At 35.9% G+C, this 12,525-nt stretch overlaps 1 protein-coding gene across 1 annotated transcript; it reads right to left on the reverse strand.

Moving 5' to 3' along the window:
- Positions 1-1,567: 1,567 nt before the first annotated feature.
- LOC140748681 (aldo-keto reductase AKR2E4) lies at positions 1,568-7,812 on the reverse strand. The gene is made up of 7 exons (XM_073081526.1): positions 7,663-7,812; positions 5,520-5,603; positions 4,676-4,858; positions 3,788-3,904; positions 3,245-3,412; positions 2,434-2,634; positions 1,568-1,869 (listed from the first exon to the last, which is right to left on the reverse strand). Exons 1-7 carry the CDS (start codon positions 7,669-7,671, stop codon positions 1,612-1,614), a joined length of 1,020 nt encoding a protein of 339 aa, XP_072937627.1. The 5' UTR covers positions 7,672-7,812; the 3' UTR covers positions 1,568-1,611.
- Positions 7,813-12,525: the final 4,713 nt, after the last annotated feature.

Below are 12,525 nucleotides of genomic sequence, written 5' to 3' on the forward strand. Positions count from 1 at the left end.
CAATAAATACCCGTTTATTTCCTCCCACTGGGTATTTATTTGGGTGTTTATAAAATGAGTTAATAAAATCTACACAAAGCTTTTAAAATAGTTCAAATGTTTATTTAATAGATATACTATAGGTTTTTACTGTATTTCTAATGTTTTTACATTTTTAAATATTACATTTTTAGGGGTTCATCTATTTTTATTACCTTTTTAATTACTATTTGTTTGACGAAACAAATAAGTATACCTCTCGTATACTATTGCACAGGTGGTGTGGGAATATGGGCATATAATGTAAAATTTAATTCTTACGTATCTTAATATCTTAATAATTATAGCTTTAAGAAAAAAAAATATAAACATTATTTTATAGATAATTTTATTTCGAGAAAAATCCAGAAACCCGAAAATTGTGACGTTTGACCCCGAATAAGTGCCGACACACACATCGATGAGGACTTTTGGAACTTTACTTGTGATGGTAAACCCAAGGTCTCTACGGAAATTTAGCTTTATGTTATTTGATTACTATTTTTATGTCTAAATTGACCGGACTATAAAAACTCCTCTATCAAAATGTTTCAATGTCATTTTCTGTAAATTAAGTAGAAAAAAGTGAAAAAAAAAGTCTTCCAAAAGTTTAATCTATTATTGTTATTATCTTTGTTATTTTTGGTTTAACGACAAAAAGTTATAGAACTAAAATTATAGATAAATCAATTTGAAACCATAATTGTTCTTACTAAATTTCTGTGCGACAAATAGTTTGCCTGGTAGAGCGTAAAAACGCTTTGTGCCCCTTTTTTCAAGATGGCGGCCGAGGGACAACAGTTGGGACTCCACAAATTAGGATTTAACTGTACACTAAGCCCTTTACACTAATCATTGACACCTATAAAATATAATTGGGTCTTCGAAAATTGCAACCCAAATGTAACACATCCGAATGGACTATAACAGCGTAGTTAAATGAAATATGTGCTTTTAGAGTGCATATTTAGTGAATTGTTTACAATATTATTTTAAAAATTATATTACACGAAGAAAATAAAAATATGAATGACAATAGTTTACACCCGCTGTTTGGGTGTTTATTTGGGTTTAAACCCTATTTCACCCAAAATACCCGGTTTAAACCCGTATCCACCCATTGGGTTTAAACCCTCTGCCCATCTCTAGGTGGACTGCATGCTCGTCTGCTACTGCTATATTATAAAAGCAACAATACAAAATCTAGAAAATGGAAAAGATAATATATATTTATTAAAACAATTACGGTGGAATACCCAACTTAAAACATTATATTATTAAGTTAATGAGCTTGTGAAAAAATATAGTTTAAAAACTAAAAACCACGCTAAAATTGCACAAGGAAAATCGTTAATCCTGATTCCTGACGATCCTTATTAAAATCGTGTATTGTCATCGGTTCTTGATAATTGATAATTCAAATCTTGATAATTCAAAATTTTAAATTAATAGGACCGTTCAAAGTGTATAGAAATCGAGTTCAAAGATTCCGTTACAAAATACGAATAAATCAAGTGAATAAAAGCGTGGTAAAAATAAAACAAAAAAATTAACATTGGCAACAATTTATTATATTATATTTTAGTTACAAAATTACTCAAATTCATAATTATCACAATCTTTCCACTTCCGTAGGGACAATGGTATCTCGAAGGTAGCAACACCGGGGTCTTCGAACGGATAGTTCTCGTAGTGTTGCCAGAACGGTGCCTTCTCTGTGCGGTACCCAACATCGAACTTCGCCAGTGTTGCCATCTCGTTGTTATCTAGTTCAAAATCGAATACTGACGCGTTTTCTAATACCCGCTCCTTTGAAATTGATTTTGGAATCGTGGCAACACCGCGTTGGTACTGAAAATGATAAAAATATTATTAGTATTTTTATAAGGGAAGAAATTTTATTATTCTCATATAAGTGTTTCATCAACCCATTTACCCAACCCATTTGGCTACGGCACGACCCAGCTGGGCACGGGTCACCTCAGAATGAGAAGGATTAGGCCATAGTCCACCGCGCTGTTCACGTGCGTATAGGTAGACTTCACATACCTTTGAATTTTTTTTAAATAAGTCATTATGTAAGTCTTTATTGAAAAACAAATATTTTATTTATTGAGAAATAAGATAAATATTATTGAGAAATAAGATGTAGTCCACTTGATCATTACTGCCGCCCATAAATATCTGTAATCAATCCCAGATATGATTAGATATTCCTACCTTAGGTCGGCCACAGATGCGCTGCTACCCCTGAGGACTAAGCTGGAACGCCTCGGATAAGTATGTCTCCCTTACCACACCCTTCAAACCAGAACACAGCAGCTTAACACTGCTGTTATAACAGAAATAGGTGTAGCGGTGGTGCTGCTGGAGTCGAACCATAAAGGGTTCTACCATCTTTAAAATCTAACTTACAAGGTATCTCAATGCAATCTGGGTAACAGTCTTATTGTACTTCTTCCCAAGGGCTAGCATGGTAGGGTTGTCCATCTTGGGTTGCAAGGTCGCTGGTGCCGCCCTGCCCACCATACTGCCGAAGGTGGTGAACCCTACCACCTGGACGTTGTTGGCTTTGCAGTAGGAGACCAGGTCTTCTTGGCCTAGGTTCAGATTTATCTGAAATTAACATTTAAGATTATAATAGTTATTCTTACTAATATTATAAATGCGAATTTGAGTTTATCTGTCTCTCTGTCTGTCCGTCCGTCTGTCTGTGTGTCTGCATATCTGTCTGTCTGTGTGTGTGTAACAAACAAACAAAAGACAGAAAAACAAACAATGTTTGTTTGTCTGTCTTTTGTTTTCATAACTGTTTGTCATGAAATTTTGTACACACGTTGTTAAAGGGTCTGAAAAGGACATAGGATAAATTTTATCCCGAAAAAAGTACCGTTCCCGAGGGATGGATAACGATCTCTGACCGCGAGCGAAGCCGCGGATTATAGCTAGTTTATCTTTTGTATGGTGACCCCCATTTACTTTCAATTGACCCCCATTTGCTTTTTTTGTTTTTAGTATTTACCCTTTGTGTACGGAACCATTTTTTTGTGGGAAAACCCTTCATGAGTCCTCAGTTGCGAGGGCAGTGGAGACGATATGCCGGACTCTTACCGGCTAAAACCCCACGGTGTTGCTCTAGACGCCTTTTGTCGGGACCACAGGTACGCTAATAGCACTCTTCATAGCTAATAGAACCCTAAAAAGGGTGTTAATAAGCAAACCTTACCTCAACTTGGTTGACAACTGGCACAACCTTACAGTGCGCGAGTAGCCTCTTCATCTGGCTAAGGTTGAAGTTGGAGACACCTATAGACTTGACCAGGCCCTTCTGCAGAACAGTCTCGAAGCCACGCCAGGTGTCCAAATAGTCTATCTTTTCATCAACACCTTCTACCTAGAAACATAGATTAGTAAAGATTACTCACTCCTAACAAGAAAATGTAACTAGTTTTGATAATTTGTCTAACACCTGTGGTTCAATTCCGGCGGCACCACCGCCACACCTATTTCAGCCTAATAACAGCAGTGTTAGGCGCTGCTGTGTCGGAACACAAACCGGAGTTTGAAGGGTGTGGTAAGGGAGACAGACTTTTCCGAGGCGTTCCAGCTTAGTCCTCAGGGGTAGCGGCGCATCTGTGGCCGACCTCAGGTAGGAATAACTAATCCTATCTGGGGTTGATTACAGGCGTCCATGGGCGGCAGTAGCCACTTACAATTAGGTGGACTGCATGCTCGTCTGCTACTCTGATATTATAAAATATATACGTACTGATATAGACATAGGCCAGTGCATCAGGACCAGGTCGAAGTAGTCCAGCCCCATGCGTCGGAGGGAGGCCCGGACCGAGGCCTCCACGTCAGCCTCGCGGTGATTGTGTTGCCAGACCTTTAATTAAAATGTTGCTTTTGTAGAATCAACGCCAAACTTCTAGTCCACTCTGAAGTTGTTGTGCGCAGGTGTATTCAGAGAGCCATTGCGGTCGAACACAACTACAAGCATATACTCCGTAGCAACGTAAGGGCACACTAAATGCGCTGGGCGAGATCGGGATAGTGCAGGGTCCCGGGAGGGTCGCGTGCTGTTTTCGTCCCGCTGATATCTACAATTTGCTTTTGCAACGTGAGTCACTCCTATATTCAGAGTGGACTAGAAGTTCGGCGCAGACTATACTACAAATTAGATTCTAGTAACGCTATACATTATACTAACGCTATATATTATACAAGATATATAACATAGTAGTCATAACGCCATCTATCGGCTCCTTGATAAACCATGATTGAAGATAATTTTACAGAATGAAACTTACTTTTTATTTTGTTTGTTTAAAACCTTTTTATAATTAATTAGTAAGTAAAATAACATTATGTTTTTCGTATAATACAATATTTATTCTTCCTCAATTGAAACAAAGGTGTTACAGAAATGAATTCTTGAAATTATCAAAATATTTTTTTAATTAAAAGTCCTCAAAAGTACTTAATTTTGTTTGACTCGTTTATTTTTTTACTTATCTTAAAAAGGAGTATAGAATAAAAAAACCCAATACATCATTCAAACATATACCTACGCTTTAACAAAATAATATTTTTGTGTACCTACCTTATTAACATCGAAAATAATTATTTTTATCAACAACGAAAATGTCTCACCCACCTTAGTAGTAATAAAGACATCTTCCCTTTTTACCACCCCCTCTGTGATCTTCCTGCGCACCACCAACCCCACTTCAGGCTCCACCCTATACAGATGAGCTGTGTCGACGTGACGGTACCCCACGTCAATAGCATAGGACATCGCGTCAACTAATTTAGTTAAATCCTCCATTTTTACTTCGAACTGAAAGGTAATAATATATTTTTTTCTTAAAGTAGCAGACGAGCATGCAGTCCAGCTGATGTTACGTAGCTATTGTTGAACATGGACATTTGTAATCAACTCCAGACAGGTCTAGATTCCAAAGGTCGGCCACAGATGCGCCGCTATCCCTGACTAAGTTAGAATGCCTCGGATAAGTATGTCTGCCTTACCACACTTCAAACCGGAACACAGCAGCGCTTAACACTGCTGTTATGAGGTAGAAATAGGTGTGGCCGGAGTCGAACCACAAACGATTCTCCATTTAAAACTATTTATAAAAATTTTAAACTTTATTTTCTAAGCTATGATGGACTAGTGTTTTCAATTTCAGCCTCTCTATTTCAGGGCCCGAGGTTCACAACCCACGCAACTATGAAATTTAACAGTTATGTACGAATTAGAATTTAATTATCACTTACTCGTACTTAAACTGTGAAGGAAAATCATAAGTGAATCTATACGCCTTAAAAAATTCTTAAAAAATGTTTTTAAGGGTGTGTGAAGTCTACCAATCCGCTGGTCTGCATGGTGAGCTACTATCTCAATATGAGAAGAGACCCAAGTCCAGCAGTGGGATAATAATGAGTTAATGATTATGATAAATTGATAAATAATAATAGAGTATATTTTATCTGTTTACCTTGTCGTTCATCCCAAGCCACGTACCGTAGCCCAGCGCTGGGATTTCCATTCCATTGTTGAGTTTAAATTTCGGGATATTCACCTGGAACCAAAGGTAAGTACTTAAATTGCAATTAATTCATTTTTAAATGTGATGCAACCACCTAGGGAGCGGATGACGGCTGGATGCAAGCAATTAGGGACACGCGCTTATCCGAGACTTTCCAACTTAGTTCTCAGGTTTAACAATTAGCAACGCATCTGTTGTCAATTTCAGGTAGGAATGCAGTTTCATTTGAGAGTTGATTACAGATGTCCATAGACGGCAGTAGCCACTTACCATGTGGACTGCATGTTTTTTCCTACTTTATTGTTTTATATAAAAAAGATTAACTCTATTTTCTTCACTTCTTCAAATGTAGTGTCTTCTAAATATATATAACTCAAAGGTGACTGACTGACATAGTGATCTATCAACGCACAGCCCAAACCACTGGACGGATCGGTCTGTAATTTGGCATGCAGGTAGATGTTATGACGTAGGCATTCGCTAAGAAAGGATTTTGATCGATTCTACCCCCAAGGGGATAAAATAGGGGATGAAAATATTACTTCGGAACGTGAGCGAAGCCGCGGGCAAAAGCTCGTCAGTGAATATACCGCCTGTGCTCGATCTGTCGTTTTCGTGTGACGGTAATCGTGAATGTTTGAGCAACAAATCTGTTCCCAGACATGCATATAAAATTACATTGAACATCAAATTCAATGTTATTTTACAACAATGTTAAAGTACTATATTTTGTATTGATTTTTACTTTTGTTATCACGTTATCAGTATTCTGTACTGACATCGTGACATGAAGATAGTATTATTGTATATTGTTACATAATTGAATACATCTTAAAATGATAATCTTATATATAAAATTCTCGTGTCACAATGTTAGTTACCGTACTCCTACGAAACGGCTTTACCGATTTTCACCAAATTTTATATGCATATTCAGTAGGTCTGACAATCGGCTACTATCTATTTTTTATACCCTAAGTGATAAGGGTTGTTCACTCTTAACATTTTTTCATTTATATGGCAACACAACGTTTGCTGGGTCAGCTAGTCATCTAAAAAAAATATTTTAGAAGTTGTTAAAATAATTTCATTCCGTTTTAAATTTATTGGATAAGAACTTTTTTTTATATATTATAATATAAGAGTAGCAGACGAGCATGCAGTCCACCTGATGGTAAGTGGCTACTGCCGCCCATGGACATCTGTAATCAACCCCAGATAGGATTAGATATTCCTACCTGAGGTCGGCCACAGATGCGCCGCTACCCCTGAGGACTAAGCTGGAACGCCTCGGAAAAGCCTGTCTCCATTACCACACCCTTCAAACCGGAACACAGCAGCGCATAACACTGTTAGCGCATAGCATAACACGGTTATAATTAGGTAGAAATAGGTGTGAATAGGTGTGTGTGTGAACTTGAATTAGACAAACTCTACGTGGTCAGCTGTAGGTATAGGTCTCCTATCTCTATTTTAATGGTGACCACGGTAACCACTAGATGAAAAGATAAATGATTTAATTACCTACATTACATATAAATTATTATAATTATCGTTTTGAACTATACTTGAAAATAGTAACTCAAGCTAAAAATAAAAAATCTTGCTACCGAGGTATTCATACAATTCTGTCATGGGGCTCTTCGAAGGTGCAAACAGCTCTTCAAAGCCACTTACAGATGGCACCTTTGGCAGTAAAACTGCTATCTATATCGTGAATTTCTAGAATTCTAATTGAAGGTCTCGATCTCTAAAGTCATCTGAAGTATTTAGGAGAAAGTGATCTATTCAGCATTATAGTCGCCGTTTTATTGATAAAATAATACATCATTGTTTGAAATATGCTAAAAATAACAGCGTCGTTTTAAAAATGAAATAGTAACACTTTCTTCAACTAGCAGAACAAAGATTAGTATGGCAGAATAACAAATCGGCTACCGACTCGACGATATGGCAGCAATTTCAAAACCGTTTGGTCTACATTACTAGTAAACATATATTTAGATATACATTACAACCTAGAAAACAAATCGGCAAATACTATAGACGCATCATTAGTTCGTATATCTAGTGTCAAAGTTATGTTACTCACTTTAGCCATAGCTCGAACTACACGAATAATAGAGTTTAATAAAGTTGTTTACGATCACGGCTGTCTCGAGTGAACGCCGGCCGGCACTGAATCTGTGTGGGATTGGAACGTACCGCGGAAATAATAATAAAACTGTTAGTAGAAGGAACATGAATGTGTACATAATACAACAGCCGGTTCAAATATTACGCAATCATAACATAGTTTGCATTTAATCTGGTACAATATTACTTTATAACTTTGTTGTTGTGTTTTTAGAATTATATTGTCAATAAAAAAATCTCATTTATTGACTATATTGATCTATTTAAAATATTTTATTTTGGGTTTATGTAATAAAAATAGTACTTTGTACATTTCTGTAAATAACGCCATCTGTATCATTGCATCAAAAACGTTATAGTTATAAAGTTGTTCACTAGATGGCGCTAGTAACCTAGTCTATAGTAGCGCCATCTATTAGCAAAGTTGTACAACTAGTAGTACACTAGCTAAGTACGTAGTGTAAGCTACTCGCTAATAGATGGCGCTGTTCATTTTGTTTATATCTACTCACCAACAGATGGCGCTACAAGTAAGCAACAATAATTTAGCACTCCGATGTTATCGCATAATTGCAATAGATTCACCATACTAAATCACAAAACGTAGCTGGCGAATAATAGTCGACGAAGCGTATGATTAAATCAGATATACGATCTTCATTAGCCATTGTTACGTTTTAATAATGTTTGTTTTTATCACGAACACAAAATACGGGCAATTGCACTTGTAATATGGACTCATGTGTATAATTTACGGTCATTCTGTATTATTAATAGAATTGAGAAAGAAATTAAACGATGAAATCGAGCCTGCCATTTTCAAGTCGTTAAGCTAACGGGGCGAAGCGTAAAAATATGGCGAATGTAGCAGCGAGAATGTTTTGTTCTAAGAAGGTAATAATTAACCAGTTCAAAGCACTAATAAGTAGTTATCTAAATACCTAAGTGTTTTTTGATGTTTGTTGCTCGTAATTAATATGACGTTTTACACGAACGAAGATAAATACTAACCACACATCCTTATTAAAGCTTCGGGGGATATTAAGTGGCTATTTTTTAAACAATGAAGCTTAAGTTCAAACTGCCTGGATCTATTTAGGCAAGTATTTATTCCTACACCAACTAATCGATACCTAAAACCAAACGTAGGTAGGTGTCCACCTACCTATAAGTAGGTACCTATAACTATTTGATATCATGTCGCTTTGAATAAGTAATGTTATATTTGTACTTATTTATATAATTTTTGTTTTATTTGAAACAAATTCATCTGTTTCTAGTGAATATTAAGTTTAACAAACAAAATTTGTTGCTCCCTTAAGAACTAAGCTATAATGTCACATACATTTAGGTATCTCTCAATATCTATACTAATAATATAAAGAGGAAAACTTTGTTTGTTTGTTTGATTGTAATGAATAGGCTCAAAAACTACAGGACCGATTTTAAAAATTCTTTCACCATTCGAAAGCTACATTATCCACGAGTAACATAGGCTATATTACATATGAAATATATTTGATAAATAGATTTTGCGGCGGTACGAAGTTTGCCCGATCAGCTAGTGTTTAATAAAATTCTTATTAAATCATTAGGTAGGTGCTAAATATAATGACTTTTTTGTGTCTTAAAATAATCCGTATGAAACTTATTAAAACATCGATTAGAATAAACAATGTAGATAAATACCTACCACTCGAACAGAATGCAATTAATTTGGAAAAACAATTAAATACGCCATTATTCGCTTCAATTTACATTCGGGGGTGAAAAAATGGAGTTGAAAGAGGGAGTTTTTTAATTAGTCACCTTCTTAAGTGTTCGGGCACTTTGGCAGATGGGGTCTGCGTTTGCACGGGTGAGTTACTTGATCGAGTAGCTACTAGATATATTGTCATTTTTGTTATAAGTGTATTTTTAATTATAATATTGTCCTCCTTTTACAAAAAAATCCTACACTGTATCCGCTATCCGTTTTTGGAACTCCCTCCCTGTATCTATACGTTACTCCCAATCGTTATACTCCTTCAAAACACTCGTCAAACTACTACCTTCAACTCTAACTGTTTTCCTCCCAAAATTTGTGCTCTTGCTATTCACTTATAAAACTGTTAAATTTCTTTTTGTAATTTTAATTTTTTAGCTTCTTTCCCCTTTATTTATTATTTGTTCTGTAGTATGCTATCTCTATATTTACACTTAATTTTACATATTAGTCCTGCATCTATCATTTAATTGCACCCTCCCTATTATTTTAAGTCATCCCTTCTTTAACTCCTCATCCTAAGGTTGTCTGGAAGAGATCGCTGTGTTAGCGATAAGACCGCCTTTTGTATCGTCCTAAATTGTATGTTTTGTTTTGTATTCTCCTTTTGGGTACAATAAAGAATATTATTATTATTATTGTCTGAAAGAGTATCTCAGGCCCCTGTGTTTCGCTGGTAGGGTATGGAAGCCGGTTGATTTAGGTACATATGAGGCAGACATGTTATTCCTTTGACTACTGTGATCGGCTTCTGGTAGAAGCCCTGTTTTATATGGAGTTGTTTAAAAATCTCCATGGGGGACAGTGATCAGGTGAACATGGTCGTTGGCTACTTCAGTGTTATAAAAAGAAAAAATACGGTAGAAATAGGTGTCTTATTTTAACCTAATAACAAAAGTGCTAATATCAAAAACGGTGCCGTGTTCTGGTTTGAAGGGTGTGGAAAGGCAGACATACTTTTCCGAGGTATTCCAGCTTAGTCCTCAAGGGTAGGACATCTGTGGCCAACAAGTAGGAATCTAATCTTATCAGCGGTTGATTACAGATGTCCATGGGCGGCAGTAGCTTACCATCAGGTGGACTGCATGCTCGTCTGCTACTCCTGTAGGTATCTATTATATAAAATCTTTGTCAGTCCACATTCGAACCACAAAGGGTTCTACCATCTTCCTTACTTACTCCTATCACTAGTAGACCACGTAGAAGACATTCAAACGAGGCACACCCAAACCTAAAAGAAATTTCGGAAAAATAAGACTTTCCTCGTAAAGCTAACACCGTAGTAATGCAAGATCACGCCGTTACGTCGGCGTCTTTAATTAAACCTTTCTACAAGTCATTTTGAGTTTTTTCGAAAAAGAATCAGCAATAGCCTAGTTTGATTCGGCTTCTGAATCTGGAGGTTCGAGGTTCGATCCCAGGTAGGTCTTTTTCGAAGTTATGTGCGTACCTACTTCTACTTACATATTAAAAATTAATTATCACGTAAACGTGCAGTTAAGAGTTCTCAATGGTGTGTGAAGTACTTATATAGTCTGCGCCAAACTGCTAGTCCGCTCTGAAGATGTTGCTAGGGTTAGTCATACAACTTGCTATAGCGACGCGATTCATTTCTGTATTCAGAGCGGACTAGCAGTTTTACGCGGACTATACCTACCTACCTGCTAAGTATTTAATCTGTATTTTGCCAGTTTGTCAGACAGTTGCCTAAACCCCTCTCAGCCTGAGAGTACCTAGACCTACCTTCCTTCCTCAAAAGATCCTTCAAAAGGGTCGCAGCCTACATATCTATATTATATTTAGATACCTAACAAATTTTCCATGCATTAAAAATTAATTCACTAATAATGAAAACAACTAGGTATTTTACAACTACAAATACAAAAATCTTTATTTGTAGAATAAAGTATACATTGGTGTTATAATCAAGAAGATTCGCTCATTCTGCCATAAATGGCGTACAAATATGATTTTGAGTCGCATTTTATAAATTATTAAATTTATTATTATTAAATCCTACTATACATAAGTATTTACAAATAGGGTAAAAACTAGATAGGTATTTTATCTAGACACATAGGTAGATAGGTAGACACAAGTATCAGTATTTCTTATATTTATACCTAACGATAAGGCAGACGGGCTACCTGATGGAAAGCAGTCACCGTCACCTATGGACATTTGCAACACCAGAGGAGTCGCCAATGCATCGCTGGCTTTGAAGAGCTCTTTTTCCACTCCTCTTGAAGAGCCCCATGTCATAGTCATGTCAGTATTTTAAATAGCTAATGATAGGTAGGTATGTAGAGCAGTGACAGCCTAGTTAAAACTCTAGTTCTATATCGAAGGGTCCGATGTACGAAACTCAGGCACACACCTCTGATTTTAAAAATTATGTGCGTATTAGAATTTTATTATCATTTGAATTAATAGTGAAAAATAAATTGCGATCTGTGAGAAAATCTGCATAACTGAGAGATCTTAAAAAATAAAAAAGGTCTTAAATGACTCAAACCTACGAGAAGTCTACCAATACGCACTTGTCCAGCGCGGTGGACTATGGCCTAATCCTTCTCATTCTGAGAGACCCGTGCCCAGCAGTGGGACAGATGATGTAGTTAGAGATTCAAAGAACTCTACTTATATTTTTCTACCAATTAGCTAAAAATATTACAAGTAAAATAATACCTAATTCCTAACTATTTGCAATCTGCATAGGTAGGTACCTATTAATATTTATAATTAAATGCAAAAGTAACTTTATTTATTACACGGAAATAAATCCTATTTAATTATTTATCTACATACCTAAATAAAGTAGATATTTCTTATTACATTTTTTAAGAATTTACCTACATTTTCAATAAAACTTATTTTAAACTTTATTTACGTAGATAATTAAACTTTATTATTAGGTAAGTAGAGACAAGTAGAGACGCATTTTTTGTCTCGATTTGTCTCTACACAGGAATCATTAATTTTAAGTTTATAAACAATAAACAGATTAATTTAATTTTCAATAAAACTTATTTTAAACTTTATTTACGCAGATAA

This window comes from Epargyreus clarus, unplaced genomic scaffold (assembly GCF_041222505.1).
Source record: "Epargyreus clarus isolate Ecla_fem2 unplaced genomic scaffold, WU_Ecla_fem_2.2 ptg000016l, whole genome shotgun sequence".
Lineage (NCBI taxonomy): Eukaryota > Metazoa > Arthropoda > Insecta > Lepidoptera > Hesperiidae > Epargyreus > Epargyreus clarus.

Coding starts and splice junctions, on each gene's coding strand:
- LOC140748681 (XM_073081526.1), bottom strand. Junction 4,859..5,519: donor GGCTTGGGATGAACGACAAG/GTAAACAGATAA, acceptor ATTACCTTTCAG/TTCGAAGTAAAAATGGAGGA. Junction 3,413..3,787: donor ACTGGCCTATGTCTATATCA/GTACGTATATAT, acceptor CTATGTTTCTAG/GTAGAAGGTGTTGATGAAAA.